The 16,019-nt window shown below is 38.1% G+C and overlaps 1 protein-coding gene across 10 annotated transcripts in view; it reads right to left on the bottom strand.

The window, feature by feature from the left end:
- The window catches only part of LCLAT1 (lysocardiolipin acyltransferase 1), a 112,055-nt gene that overhangs the window by 53,691 nt on the left and 42,345 nt on the right, over nt 1–16,019 (bottom strand). For all 10 annotated transcript variants that reach the window (XM_071423688.1, XM_071423631.1, XM_071423664.1 and 7 more), the window contains one exon: nt 5,578–5,724. In XM_071423688.1, coding sequence (XP_071279789.1) covers nt 5,578–5,724 — 147 coding nt within the window. The remainder of the gene's footprint in view (nt 1–5,577; nt 5,725–16,019) is intronic.

The raw sequence follows: 16,019 nt of genomic DNA, 5'->3' as shown, positions 1-16,019 counted from the left end.
AGGTCAATGTGCTTTGATGATATACTGAAAGCAAGGGTAGCATAAGCCTCCACACTACAAAAAAAGTAGGAATGATGCCCTTCCTCCCCCTTCTGTAATCTTGGCATTGGAAAAAACCCAGTTCCTTGCTCTTTTATTACTTATGACTAAATGTTCTGACTGCAATCTCATCCAATGTAAGGACCTTGGTGCCCACTGCTGTTTGGGATACTTGTGCCAGACACCAGTGCCCAAACTTTTTGGGGGAGATTCAGAACAAATTCAGCTGCTCAGAACCAGAGCTAACAAAAGGCAGCACATGCAATGCTCCCCATTCTATGAAATCTAGAGTTTGGAAAACTGATCCAGGAAATTAGAAACCCATTTTTATATCCTCAGCAGCTTGAGGGAATTCACACAACCAATGCCTCTTTAAAATCCCATAATCAATAGACCAGGCTACACTGTCAGCGCAGCAAAACTTATGCAGATGTCTTATTGTTCCACAGGCAAGTTTATAACAGTCTTAGGTGGAATAATAAAAAAAAAAAGTGAAAGATGCCTAAAAACTTCCTCAAAAAGAGGAAACACATGTTCTTTTCTTCAAACTACCAACACAAATAGCTTCAAGTAGCTCTTGAAACAGGTCCTAGAAATGCACTTAGTTTACCTCAGTCTCAAAAGGCCACTCACATCATTTGGTTGACTAAAGGTAATGTCCCCTATCACCAAGCCCTCTGAAAAGCTGACCAAGTGTTGCTTTCTAGGAACGAGTATTTTCTTTCCTACACTGTATTTAAGTCAAAGCAAATTTAGTCCCCAAGTTTTTGCTCATCATTCCTATTAGGGGTATTTTAACCCTTTGGTTCTATTTGCTGTTAAAAAAAAATAAGGAGAATAACTTATTTTTATGGAAAGCACCAGTTTATCAGCTGAGGGTGATGTGGGACATTTCCAGGGCTGCTTCATGCCCTGTCTCCTCAGGTCTCACACCAACTTGCCTCTCCTCCCCTGTCTCCTTCAGCAAATGCATGCAGGCTCTCAGAGTATGTTCTGTGGGGTGTTGACAGGTGCAACCATGCAGTTTATTTGAGTATTTAGACTCATCTGCAGAGCAACTATCAAACTACACAAAAATACAAGAATTTAAGAGTTCTTGCCAAAACTTCTTCATTTTTTTTGTGCTCCTGTGCCACCTTTGGTAAATAATCTGATTATATTTTTCCCATTTTTCTCTAAATCCCATTTGCCTCACTCTAAAATTACTGGAAAATCTCAAAGTCAACATTTTCTAGAAGCACCACACCTCAAAATTTCATTTAAAGTAACTGAAGGAAGAAATGTTGCTAACACATTTTCTTGATTTTTGAGTTACAGATTTTAAACAAGTGCTCCTGAAAAGCTGTGCATAAAATGAACAAATTCAATTTTTTTTTTTAGTAAAATGGTATTTTTAGCTTGTGAGCTGAAATTTGATATTAAGTACTACCTTTTCCTTTAATTTCACTTGTGATAAAAACACACTGATAAAAACATGCATGTTCTTCTATGACTTCAAGTACTCTCAAATTATATTAGTACCAGACAGTGAAAGAATAAATGAGTACTCCAAAAGTCTCTCAAATTGGATAAAAAATAAAATCCTCATTTACCTATTAGAGGTTTGCATAGAAATGATAAAGCTTTATTGGCTCACAGTTAACACTTTGAGAAAAAAATGAAGCAATTTTTCTTACTTGTGCTACTTTCAACCTATTCCACATTACAGTTACCCCTTTCAGTGCTTCTGATCAATATTTTCTTTGCACTACCAAAGCACATCACATCACATTTACTAGCAAAGTTAAAAATCCAACTGCAGATCTTTATTACCCTCTGTCATCCACATCACATCACTCCTGCCAAAGTCTGAACTTCAGCAAGCTTTCCTATTTGATTTTTAGTTGTTCCTCAAGGAAAAAAGCTCTGTGCAATCACACTCTGTCCACCTGTTTGTTCCCCTTAACTTTTGAAGCTATTGCCCCCTGCAAACGCCGTTTATCGGGGACAAGAGATTCAAAGATAATCCAGCCCAGCAGAAGCTTTAGAAAACCCTGGGTAAAGGCAAGCTTCTGTGAGTAGAGATGTGAGTCAGGGAGAGTGCAGGGCAGGCTGCAGGGCTGCTGGTGTGCCAGGGCTCTCAGCACAGCATGCAGAGCCCCTCGGGTGCCCCAGGACTGGCCGGGGCAGCACAGCCCAGGCGGCAGTGGAGCTCTGGGGAGGAAACGTCACACGGAAGGGAACACAGGGGAAAAGGAGCACTGGTGTGAAGAAAGGAACATGTACAGGGATGCACACACAAATCCAGAGGAAATGAGGCTGCACCAGGCACAGAGCAACACAGCAACTTTTTTTATTTTTTTGCTATTGCTTTCTGAAGAGTTACTACAAACAATCTTGTAAGGAACACCAGGAAAAACAAAAGAACAGCCAATATGGTGGGTTGTATTCCAGATTTCCAGCAGCACGAGACTCATGGTTGCTTTGTTTTCCTCAGGGCTTCAGAAAGTCTGGCTACATGTTTACCTGCTGAGAGCTTCTTTTTAAGCAATTACAACAAAATACCTTTGAGCTTTAACCTTCAAGTACTCCAGAGTGAAAAGATGGCCAACCTATCAGAAATAAGTATACAATTACGTAATTATTACCTCAGCCCCTATACAATCCAGTCTGCAAATACAATGTTCAGGGTTCATGACATTACTATTTCTAAAAATTATTTCTGTAGCATCTTCCACAGCAAAGTACTTCACCACCTTAAAGTCAGGCAGTAGCCCATATAAAAATACAGTCTTATTTTACATTTCCTGGAAATCTCATTCTTGAATACCTGCAAATATTATAAAGAGGAGTAAATCTATCATTGTCACATGCCCATTGAGAGGATAAAGAAATGACAGCAGCACAGAGCTGCACAGCAGTTCTGCTATTCAGTGATGTAGAATGCTGCTCTTCATTTTAAGCACCAGAGGAATTTTGTTTTCAGAAGTAGTTAGCAGTTTTACCATTTGGGCAGAAAACAAGAGTCACTGCCTCTATTTTTGCAAAATGTTCCCTACAATTCTGAGCAACTGTTCAGAAAAAAAGCAGTTTATTTCTTACTCTAAAGGATGGAACATGAAGTTGCAACAGGTCCTAATATGTTAATAATGCAACAGTTTTCTGAAAATAATTTCTTCAAAAGGGTACATACATTATGTTCTAGCATTCTCATATGGCATACATTTACTGCTTGGTCAGGATTAGCTTGTCAAGAGAATTTTTTCTGTCTCCTACAGTATTTTAAAATGTATATTAAGTAATATTTCCTGTGAAGACAATCAGAGAGGGAGAGCTATTTACTTCCAGAGAAAAAAATACAGGGTTTTGTCCATCTCTATTCATCCTTTTATGCACAAATGTAGTATCCAAGTGGCATTCAATACTTGATGGCAATTTAAGAGTGGCAAACACTGGACAGTTTAACATGTCAGAAGCCAGCACAGCAGTGCCCTATTGTCTTCCCTATCCATCACTCCATCATTCCCATTATTCTGCTTCCTCCTGGGCTGCTCACACGCACCTGTGGTGGCCTCAGCAGAACAGCACAGTTAGTACATCTCCATTGGGCTTTGTGAAGTTCATGAGAACATGTTTCACAGGCATAAAGAGGGGAAATCAGAACAACAGAATTATCTTACCAAAGGGAAAAAAAATCTGTCAACAACCTGTGTTCAGAAATTCAATTAGCTTTTATTTTTAAATTAATTAAATAAAGAAACTTGTTCTCATGAGTTTCTCAGTGGAGGGTATAAACAGCTTACACCCAAGTTTAGCCTAAGTCATTTAAATCAGTTACTACAGCACAGAGAAAACCCTGTGTTTCCTTAAGCAGCTTTATATTCAGGTGGGAGCATCCTCACCACTGTCTTTTGGACTGCAGCACAAATGTTAACACACTCTGGCTGTCTCAGTCCTCAGCCAAATCTTTTTTAAACCTGCAATACAAAGCTTCCTCAATTCTTTAAAAATCTGTTGTCTCTCAGGAATACCAGATTCCTCTAGAGATTAGAAGGCATACAAAATTTATGGATAAATTCTAAACAATCCAATTCTTTCAGACATCTTGAGATGGAGACACCTGTTCGGAGAGTGTGAGTGCTCCAAGGAGGTGTCACCTGACTCCGTGAGTAAGATACAGATTGTACCTCATAATTTAGAACTAGGAGGAAACAGTTCCTCATGAATTCCAAGAAAAAAAGCTGAAGTGAGATAATTTCATAGAATCTTGAAATGGTTTGGATTGGAAGGGAGCTTAAAGATCACCTTGTTCCAACCCCCGGCCACGGGCAGGGTGGGACACCTCACACTAGAGCAGGTTACTCAGAGCCCCATCCAGCCTGGCCTTGAACACTTCCAGGCATGGGGCATCCACAGCTTCTCTGGGCACCCTGTCCAAGTGCCTCACAATTTTTTTAGTGAAAAAAATTCCATCCTTCTTCCTATCTTTAGATACAAGATAATTCAACAAGAGATGTCATGTGAAGAAGTTCAATGAATTTACCTTCTTTAAGGAAAGCTGATCAAGTAATAATAATTCCCTACAGTGTGATAGCATCTGAATACTACACACATACCCATTTTAAGGATATTTGGAATATAGAAGGAAAAATAGCACCATATGCTAGTTATTTTTATACCATGTCTACTACTTACTGACATGGCTTTGCAATAAAATATGATTTGAGAATATCTGCAATGAAAAGTATAGCAAAAATCTTTAAAATAAGCCAAAAGTTAGAAGCTTAATTGCAATTCATTTTCTATTTAAAGATAGTACTTATCAAATCAGGCATCATGCTGGAGGCACAAACCACCACAGAACATTGATGCAATATTTTCTTTTATAGGCACTTGAGTTGTCTTCAACATTGATTAACAGCTTCCTAATGATGCCATAAGATACCTGTATCAAGGTAGATATTTGATTAAAAATTAATACTACAGGGCCAAACTCATTACATTTACTCCTATGATAACCTCAACATTTGTTTTACAGAGATATTTCCCTCACAGAGGCAGATAGAGACTGCTTCCAGTACTTACATGGCCTAAGGAACAAGTATCTCCATGTTCCCCTCTTAAAACACTGGCCAAGAAATCAAATAGAATCATTAGTCCTTTTCAATCCCTCTTTGGGATTGAAATTGATTCCTCATTGGTATGAAATGATTTTGTCACAGTAATTCAGGAAATAGGAGCATGCAAGTGATATATTCCAGGTCTTGAAACCTGCTTTTGCTAATGCAGTGTATGTACAGCACTGACCAATAAAAAGCAGTGTCAATCAGTAGATGCTTTGCAATGTAAGTTATTTCAGGCAGACTGGCAAAGTCTCCCAGTGGAACTGTGTTTGTGCCTCTCACATGAATCAGCACATTGTTCGATCATTTACTATCATTTCTACTACCCATGAGAACCAAGTCTTGATCCTGCCTTGGACTTTCTTAAACTCTTTCCATAAACAACAAAGAATTTCCATGTTGAATATTCCCTGAGAAGATGACAAGTGCAGCCTACCTGTGAGATCAGTTCCCTCTGGAAAGATGAGGAGCTGTAGTGGTTCACGAATGTCACAGAAATAATCCAGCATTTTTTCGAAGTGACTCTTGTCATCCTCCCACTTCCTCTGAACGAAAACAAAGGCTGCAACCTGCATCGCCCAGCCTGAAGTTTAAAAAAACACACCTTCAGCAACATTTCACTCTGATACTTCCACAGTGTCTGTTATTCCACAGAACTTTATAAATTGTGTTAGACCCAATCTGCTGCCTGCCTGTCATCAACTCTGATTAAGAGCACTTGGTTACCTTGTAGAAAGAGTTTTGGATTGGTAAAAAAAAGAAAGTGTAAATGCATTCAAAACTCAGAACTTGTTACCAGACCAAGAACTGGGTAAATGCTGTCCTGAAACAAGGTTGTAGCAAGATGGGGGTTGATCTCTTCTCCCAGGCAACATGCACCAGAACAAGAGGAAATAGTTTTAAGTTGCACCAGGTTTAGATTGGATACCAGGAAAAAATTCTTCACCAAAAGTGCTGTCAACCTAGCCCTAGGAACAAGCTACCAGAGGAGTGCTTAAGTCACCATCCCTGGGAGTATTTAAAAGCTGTGTAGCTGTGCTGCTTAGGGATGCAGTGCATAGGGATGTGCTCAGACTTGATAATCTTAAAGGTCTTTTCCAGCCTAAACAATGCCATGATTCTCTGAGGTGAAACATTTAAAACCAGAAAGTATCTGTTCCTTTGAGGGCTTTATTACATATACCTCCTTATAATTTTCATTACTCACAGAAGAAAATACTTTCAGCTTTTCTTTACACTTGATTATGGAATAAAAAAATATATCTATCTATTTGTTAGTATTAATACACACAAAGATTTGCAGCCTGCCATCAAACTGACAATTTAAGGCAGTGAAGTAAGTGCAACTGCTGCTCAGCCTGCAGCTCAGGGGTCCCACCCCACTATCTTCAGTATCTTCTTGGCTCTTTTTGGCACAGGTATATAGTGTACAGCATATCACATAATATTACAAGTTCTGTCCATTAGCTCAGACAACAGGATGAAAAATCAGGGCTCCAGCTCCACCACATGCCTGAGATGCTCCCTTCCTAAACAGGGCTCAGAAGAGCATGACACTGCCTTGCCACCAAATGTGGTGAGCTTGTACCTCATCAGAAAACCTGCAGTGAGATCCTGCACATCAAAGAGAAAACATCACAGCTGCCCATTCTCCTCTTTGCTCACCACCATTCTCAAAGCCTGTTTTTCCTTTGCTGGTGACTTACAGCGTGTTATTCTTGCCCTTCATTACAGCTCCTCTTCACAGGATTCCTTTATATTCTGTTCATAGCAGTATCTCATAAGGACCACATGCTAGAAAACTACTTATTAAAGTCACTTATTTTTCCATCAACTTTGTAAGTCAGTCAGCCTGGAAAATACATTAACCTGCTGCATTATCTGTTCTGTATTGGTCAGAAACATTAATTGTACTGTTAAAGATTTGTGACCTATATCATGAGGTAAATACTTCTTATTTTAAAAAATCAGTTAAACAAATGGAACATGAATAACTAACAAGCTGTCTGCAATCTGGACCTAATGCATCTCAGATATCCAGACCATCAGTGATATTCAGATAACTGAATACTAGAAGTGGTTATATGACTTAAGAAAAGAAATGCCCAGAATGCAGTCTCAGCAAATCTTTTCATATTTGCATACTATATTTGTGAAAAATTCTTTGTAAAGGAAGCTCAATTTTGACCACAACATTTTATGTGCATTTATGCACCTATCACATTCCCACATCTGCAGTATCAAGAACTGTCATTACAGCTTTACTAACAGAGGCTATCCATGTTTAACAATGGAAGGAAGGAAAAAAAATAAAAGTACATTTTACAGTAACTTTAAAATAACTGATGCAATTTAACTATGCTATCTTTTGGCATGTAATCATCTTCTACCGTTACCATACATGGCAAAAAATGGTGCCACACTAGTATTTGAAATTTAACTAATCAGGCCTTCATTTCCACACTAGTGTTATATAAAGAGGACATCTTTTCATACCAAATGGTGCCCAAGCACTTGAATGTCAGGAAAAGCTTCTTCACTGAAAGGGTGGTCAGTCACCACAGCATCTCACTTGGCAGAGTTCAAAGAGCACCTGACTGATGCTCCCTATCATGGTTTGGCTTTAGGCAGTCCCCTGAGGAGCAGAGAGTTGGACTTGATGGCCCTTATGGGCCTCTTCCAACTTGAGATATCCTGTGATACTTCACCTGATATCAAATTCATAAAAATGGACAGTACAAAGGACAAAATTCCACTGAGCAGAAACAGAGATGCCTTGAACCATACCATTTATAACTGAGAATGCAGATGCTCCACAGGACAGAGTGGAAAAATACACAGAGATTAGGAAAGTTCTGCTGTGTTTTCCAATTGTTCTTAGCCTTCAGCCCAGACCTTTTGTATGTTTTATGTACATAGGACACTACACCAAAATTAGTATATGGAAACCTCTACTGTGCTAAGCCATTTTATTGTGTGGTATCACACATCAGGCCTAAATTATTCAGTCCTTGTGTTCTCATTGCAGCATAGTCTGTAGGCTGAAAGAATGGAAGCAAAAAGCAAAGTAAATGCTCACTTATAAGGAAGCCTGCTGATACTTTTCCAGGTCAGCAGCTTCTTAGGAGTGATTTGGGTCCATAAGAAAGGAAATATGGAGAAAGCTGCCAGATCCCATCCTCTCTCCTACCCTTCTTCATGCAGCACAAGGCTTTAAATTATATCAAAACTTGCACATAAACTCATTCTAGCTATCATTCTTCAACAGCACTGTGACCATCCAATTATAAACACCTTTAGCTACCAACAAAAGATGCTGCTTGGGTGACTTGTACTTTACCTGACTAAACTGCATAAAACAGAGGATAGAGTGCAGTAGTTTCCCATTCCTGCTCTAAGTGGTGGTGTTATATATGGGCTATGAATAATTAAACAGAAGCTGTAATGTAGTGACAGTACAATGTCAGGGAGAAGGAGTGGGAAAGGAGTTGGGAGGCATCCAGTTTTTAAGATAAACAACAGGTTTGATTTTCTAACCTTTCCAATAAATAACATCCAGTGTTCTGGAAGAATGTGTCTGTCTTTAAGTGTATATCTAATTAGATAAAACAGTCCTGACTGTTCAAAAAAGAAGAGATTATCTAACAGATAGATGACTAAGAGTAAAGGACCCAGGTTTCCTCCTGACTTACCCCAGCACGGCACACTGGGCCGAGCTATTTTACCATCTATGACCGTGGAGAAATTTCCACATTTTCTCATGCTTCAAGGCCTCCAGGCAACAAAACTGTGAATTCTTGATTTCTATAAAACCCTAGTTCATGCACCAGTGGGGACAGGGCCTGCTGTTCTCGTGTCTCACCACCCCACCAGTGTCAAGTGGGTAAGGAAACCCCACTTTTCCTTGTCTTTGTGCAAAGCAAAAGCAACTTTTGCTTTGATTTCTATTCCAGTGTGTCTGCATTGTGCTGCAGCAGAAACACCATGTTACAAATCCAAGACACGATGTGGTGGGCAAAGAGGAATGTGTGGGGAAACAGGAGGAATTCAGTAAATCAATGGGCAGAATGAAAGGTTTTGCTAATCAGTAATATTTATGAAAAAGCAGCAGAAGGCAGTCCCTTCTCATGTGCAGCCTGCAGTAAGACTTGCTATTCAGTTTAGGTCAACATATTGTTCAACTGAATTAAATATATTTTGCTTTCTTTGCACAGCATTCTGGTTGTCTAAAAGCTCCTGGACAACAGGAATTTTCCTAGCAAAGGCAGCATTTACTTGACTGGGGAAAAATGGTTGTCTTTGGATTTGCAGATTCTTAAGAAATCATTGATGACAAAAACACAGCAGAGAAACAGCAAAGCTAAAGAAACCATAACAATGCACATCCATTTCTTTGCTAAAATAATCTTCTTATCGGAGCCGACATTTTGGATGACTAACATTGCTTGCAAAGGCACACAAAAAGCATCACACTGCACAGCTCTTGTTCCAAATTGCCAAACAACAGTGCAAAAACTAACCAGAGAGAATAGCTAGCCACATTGACCTTTAAATCAACATTTCAGAGCTGAAAAAATAAACAAGCAGCTTAAAATCTCTAGGAACACAGACACAGTAATGATATGTATCCTATTAGGATGCAATTCTGTGCAGAAAAAAAAAAGTGCTTGCACAGAAAGAAAAGCCTGCTATTGAAATAGAGAGATGTGCTGTACATCAGAATTTTCTTAGTGCCTCGGGGATAAAGCAAACTACAGCTTATGCAGGTCAAGAATTTGCAGCATTGTATTAAAAATGCTAGCTCCAAGTCTAAAGCTTTTTAAATTCTAAGACCCTGCACTTCTATTTTCCTAACCCCAAAATCCTTTAGAAGAAAACAACACTCAAAGCTGAAATTTCCTTTATGTGTTTTCATTGCAAAGGTAATTTGGAAGTAAGCAGATACCAAACATGGATGTGACAACGAACAAAAGCAAGAAAGAGCTGAGCTGTGCCAAAAAAAAGCCCTTGTTTGGTTTTGTATCACAATTTTATCTACACAACCTCAGAAATTAGATATCCCCCAAAATGTCACATCTCAAAGACGGATATTATGGCTGATATTGAAAGCAAGCATACACACACACACCCCCCTCAAGAAAACGGTATCTTCAGTATGTTACCTGTAGCAATGTAACAGAACAACTAATACTACTAAAACCCCTGCAAACAAATTCAATAAATGATTCAAAATTACAGAAAAAAGTAGGAAGGTAAAAGGCCCAAGTATGGGGTTTGCTATTATATTCATTCATCCTCTCTTTTCTACAACTGGATTACTCACTGTTTCTTCATAGCACTATCTTGGTCAAAAATAAAAGCCTTATTCAGTGTGTATTCAACAGGAGTCTGGTCCTGATCAGGGCTTTTGAGGCATCAGGGAACCAGACATCCAGGCTTAATAAGGGAAATCACTTGGGAGCTCATGATCCCACTGTACACAAATAACTGGGCCCATTAACAGTTTGTTACTCCAAGTGTTTTGCTGCATAAAATTACCACAAGGCAACAAGTATGCAGTTGTGAATGTTCCCTATTTCAGAGATCTGTGGTACTGAAAAGATGCTGGCTCACAGAAAATCACACAGGAAGCCAGGGTGTAAAGTTACTGTGCATTGAGTTTTAATCAGTATAGACTCATAAGCACATTTCTGCAAATTCAATTAGAATTGGGCATTTTGCTGTTGTTCCTAGGTAGTTTTATGTCTAAAAGTCCAAAGCAAATAATTTTTTTTTAATATTTAATGTAATGGTTTGAGAGCAGAAACTAGAAAAATACAGAAATACAGAAAAAAATGTTTCTTGAAACAATCTCGTAAAGTACAATCTCTGCTCCTGGCAAGTTTTCTTTAACCATGCTCATTTCCAATCATTTAGTTAATAGGAGTATAATGAATTGAATGATTACTATCTTATTGGGTGAATTCTTTAAGCAAATTACAAGATAAACTAAGAGATAAAATTCACAAATACAAATTCACAGTAGTGCTCTTGGTTTTATAGTGAATCATCAGATTCAGTCTATTTGTTAATTTGATTCAATATGTGAGGTGTTCATTTAAAAACCACCATGCTTTTGCTATTGCCTTGCACTAACAGACTCTGAACATTAATCTACATCTGTTAAAAATTATTTTTATGGTCATGTCCAGTTTATGTTCAGATCATCTATTTCATATATATATCCCTATGTAGTCTACCATGCATTCTATAGAATATCATGTCCTTCAACATATGTGAAGCCTAACCAAATTTTTTTTCCCTACTAAAACAATTAACAAACAGCAATGTTAAAAACACAGATTTTCAAGGTAACTGAAAAAAACCCAAAAATATTCTGGTCTTGCTCTGATTAGCTAGTTTTATCTTTGACTTCCCCATAGTTCTCATGCATTTATTTCAGTAACAAATTATTCCAAATTTTATGTTCATTTATATCATATTCAAGTCTTAATGCTTTCTTAATTTCCTTCGCTCTGCTTCATTCTCTTGAGGAAGAATAAAAACTTCTTCAAACAAGGTTTGCAGCACAAGATTTCCTTGTCAGGGCAAGAACAATGTTGTCAACAAGCTAGTCAGATACAGTGGCCTGTGAAAATATAACTGTGGAACCTTCTAGAAAGAATATTCCATTGAAGAATTGGTATCTCTCAGCCAAGGAACAAACACAGAGCATGTGAAAGCAGGTGGGAAAGACTCATTACAGGAGCAACAAGATATGTGTGCATATAAAGCACCCAGAGATATACCATCTTCTTTCAATATTCAGTGCCTTAATTGTGGTTCAGAAGGGTATTATTGGATGCTTCATATACAAAAATTCATTTCATTTCCTAAATTATGCTATTTTTATAGAATATGGACAATTAGATGATTAACTCTACCATTATATTAGTGCTACTTACAAAATGCCATAAATGGCATTACGGACTATTAAACCTCTTTGGTTATAGTACGCATCTTAAATTTTATTTTGAATTTTATTTGATTTGGTGCACTGTTTAAAATCAGAATAACAGAACATAACATCACTCAAAAGCAAAGGAAACTAAAGCAAAGGCTCTGGGATGGCTGGAAAGTAGCTTTTTCTGTTGCATTTTAAAAATACATCAATACAGTGAAACAACACATGAAAACCTAAGTGTTAAAAAATATGAGTCTTGCCCAATACGAATCTGAATAAAAGCCCTACGTCACTGCAAAATCTCCAAAGACATGCAGAAAACAACCTCCACTTGTGAGACTGTGAGGAAGAACAAGCAGGCTCTACCAAACAGTGTGAGACTCTCCCACAGATGTGTCATCTGAACTGCCAGTCAGGAACTGGGAGAGATTCTACAACAAAAAACATCTTCCAAAGGCCTGCATCCTCTTCAGATGCTTCATCTCCTCCATGGGGGACCATGAAAGGAATGCAGCCTGAAGAGCTGAGCTGTACAGATGCTGCATAACCCACTGGTAACAGCAAAGGAATGCAAGTCAGGAAAACATGCCAACCTAATTCTGCTCTGATTTGCTCTGTGAGCTTGGACAAAATAACCCCTCCCTCCATCACTTATTGTTTGTAAAATGGGGAGAGTGAAAGAAGTTAGCATCTGATCTCACACTTTTGATGTGCATTTTGGAGAGGAAAAGGGGTAGAGAACAAATGGATTCCTTATTATATAGAAAGGATAAGGAAAGTTTAATGGAACACAGGCTTGTTGGCTTTGGTTGTGGGATTTTTTTTTTCCCTGACAGGGGTGGGAGAAACCTATTATGCCTTTCCTGGATGAGACAAGCTGGGAAACAGGCCCCTAAGCTTTTCTTCCCTACAAAAGGGGAAAAAAAAAGCATATAAGGTTACAGCCAACTTAAGCTGCATTTCTGCTGCACAGTAATAATCCTTCATTCACACTTAAAACTTCTTCAAGAGAGTCTTCAGCAGGAATAGCTGGTAGAATAACAATTGTGCTTGTCATTAGAGAGCATGCTTTTCTACTTCTACTCTCAAAATCACGTAGGTTAACAACTCTATGGTAATTAAGTCTGGCAGCTCATAATTGAATTGCTAGAAGACAAAACATTGCAGCTCCTCAAAACTCTCAGCCTATTTTAATGTAAGATACTTGACACAGGAACTATACTAAGAAGTTCAGTAGGTTACAGTTTTAATTTTTTTAATAATACGCTCTATTGGTAAGAATTTTAACATAAATCCAGCTATAGATTTGCTTTTGCCAGAGCAAAGGAGCTTTATGCTGAAGCATTTCCATCTCTACCTATGGAAGCAGCTGTGGCAGCACAAACATTTCCATGCCAATACAAATGTGTACAGATCCTCCACAGTGCACTGCTTTAGCCATACTCCAATTGAGTTAAGTGTTAAAATTTTCTAGGCTTAGTGACAACAATATTTTACTTCTTGGTAGCTGATCCATCATAGCTGCCGGTGTGTATGCTCTTAGCCTGTGGCAAAGGCAGGATAATTTGAGTTGTTTTGCCCTGCTTCATTGAAAAACAAGATGACTCAAATTACTTTGAGCTTGCTTCAGGCGAGGCTCGCACACTTGGACAGCTATAATGGATCAACTGACGTGTAGTAGAAGATTGGTGGGGCTGAGCCCAGTGCTGAAATAGAGCAAACGTCCTTTTTTTTCCCCCCGGCATTTAACTTGAGCCTTTGTGAGCTACATGTGAGTGAACAGATGAGTGAAAAATGACTAAAAAGCTCCAACATCTTGCAATCTTCTAAATTATATGTTAATGTTAGCCACAGAATAACTTGAATCCAGAGATGAAGATCTGGACAGAGTCACTCAGTTATCTCTGTTCTTAACTACTCCAGGCTTGTCAGCTTTGCTTATTCTCCTCTTTTTTCTTTGTCATCTTGTCCTTTCCTTACCTGTTCCTGTCCAGTCTGCTTCAACTATAATTCCCTCCTTTAGCAGCCTTAGTGAGCCTTTTCAAAACAGAGATGTCTTGAAGATATGTCCATTAATGGTACCTGCAACACCTGCATACTTTACATTTGTACCCTGAATTATGATGGTATTTATCTTTTCCATCTGCACTAAGCAAAACTAGAATTAATATTATCTCATGTGGCAGCCATGCTCTGACATTAGTCCTTCTGGCTACCCTGTCTCACTTTTCCATAAATTTATCTGATAGCACTCAAATTAACCCCAAATTTCAATTTATTTTTCACATACATATTGAGGCGCATTTAACCATTAAAATTCAAATATTACTGTAAGCTCATCCAACACAATCAAATTGTCCATCATTAAAACACATACCTATTTCCAGTGAAGTCTTACTGGTTATCACAAGAAGACTTCCACAAATGCTCAGAAAAAAATTAAAACCATCTCCTAGATGTTATCTGGTCATCCCACACTACCCTGTATGTTCCTTGGTACCTACTGGAACAGTATGTGTTCCATAGGACATTCACATATGGTGCAGTCATAGAACGTGACTGCACCATAATCTGTATCACTTCCCAAACTAGTCCTAATTAAATGAGAATAGTTGAGAATATTAATTGCTCCTATCTATTACAAGTACTGTAAAGAAGTCCTATCATGTCAGACCATGCAGGAAACTGTCAATGCCATTAGAAATTCTCCTTGAAAACTGATACTGCAGAATGTGTCAGTAGCTTCTGATGATGTCAGATGAGAAACTGCAGCAACAGCCAAGAGCAGAGTAGTGCTCCCTGGAGACGCCAGCTTTGGCAAGATGTACTGAAATGCTGCAAGAATGTTTCTGAAATTGAGATTACTGAAACGTAATATCTCTTTTTGAAAACTTTACTGCACACAATTCATCAAGCCAAAGCTACAGTTCCAGGAAGAAAGGACCATCTGTTTTTCTTTGGACTTCTTTTTTTAAAGCTCACCTTTAATCAATTTTAAAGTTTTTTTTCATACACTGGAATGCAAAGAATTAATAACTTAAGAACTAGATAAATGACTCAATGTGTCTCCTTGAAATAGTGAATCCTCTAATTTTAATTATAATTAACTAGAAAATAACAGCCTACTTGTAATACAGACTCATTAAATCTGATACCTTTACACTTTTAACCTACAAAGGGGGCCACAAGAACTCTGGATCTATTTCCATTCCCAGCCTTGCCTTTCACCTATCATATATGCCACTGGAAAGAGCATAATCTCTTACAGACCTATTTTTACACCCAAATGGGAAATTACTTATGACAACAGAAGTGCTATGCTGAATACAGCAAGGCTTTCAGAAACATGGATATGGAAGGTTTGCATTACAAACCTTATCTTAAACATAATTTTAAATTTAATGCTTGTTAAAAAAAAGCCTTTGAAAGATCACAAAAAATTGCACAGAAAGAAATATGGTATAGTCACTTAAATATTTCTGAAACTCAGAGCATGATTACCACTAGGTTAAGATTTATTAGAAGATGCATTTAGCCAGTGTATCAAACTTCCCTAACCCTATACATCTGACTATGTACAACTAATCCATATAAATACATGAAAAGATAAATCTGAAAGACATGATAAAAATAGCTCATTGAATTATCACAAATATTATATCTTAAATGACCAACATCTAAAGTATCAATTACAGATGCAGTGCACTGAAATTGTCTGGTTGATTTCCAAGTGATCTTCTGGCTTTTACAAGCTCATAAAATAAAACATTTAGTTAAAAACCACAGGACACAACTTAAAAACAAGCCAAAAACCTGAATAAACACTTACTAAGGTCTATCACATAACACAGCACGGCTGAGAGCAATAAGTGGGAGAAATTCTGCTGTCACTGATGAGATTTAGGGTTCTCCTCTTTAGACACCATTCTCTGCAG

The sequence above is a fragment of the Agelaius tricolor genome, unplaced genomic scaffold, assembly GCF_023055355.1.
Source record: "Agelaius tricolor isolate 1412-34295 unplaced genomic scaffold, bAgeTri1.0.p SCAF_1, whole genome shotgun sequence".
NCBI classification, from domain to species: Eukaryota; Metazoa; Chordata; class Aves; order Passeriformes; family Icteridae; genus Agelaius; species Agelaius tricolor.
The sequence above is the reverse complement of the archived record's forward strand: the minus strand, read 5'-3'. Positions and strand labels throughout refer to the sequence as shown.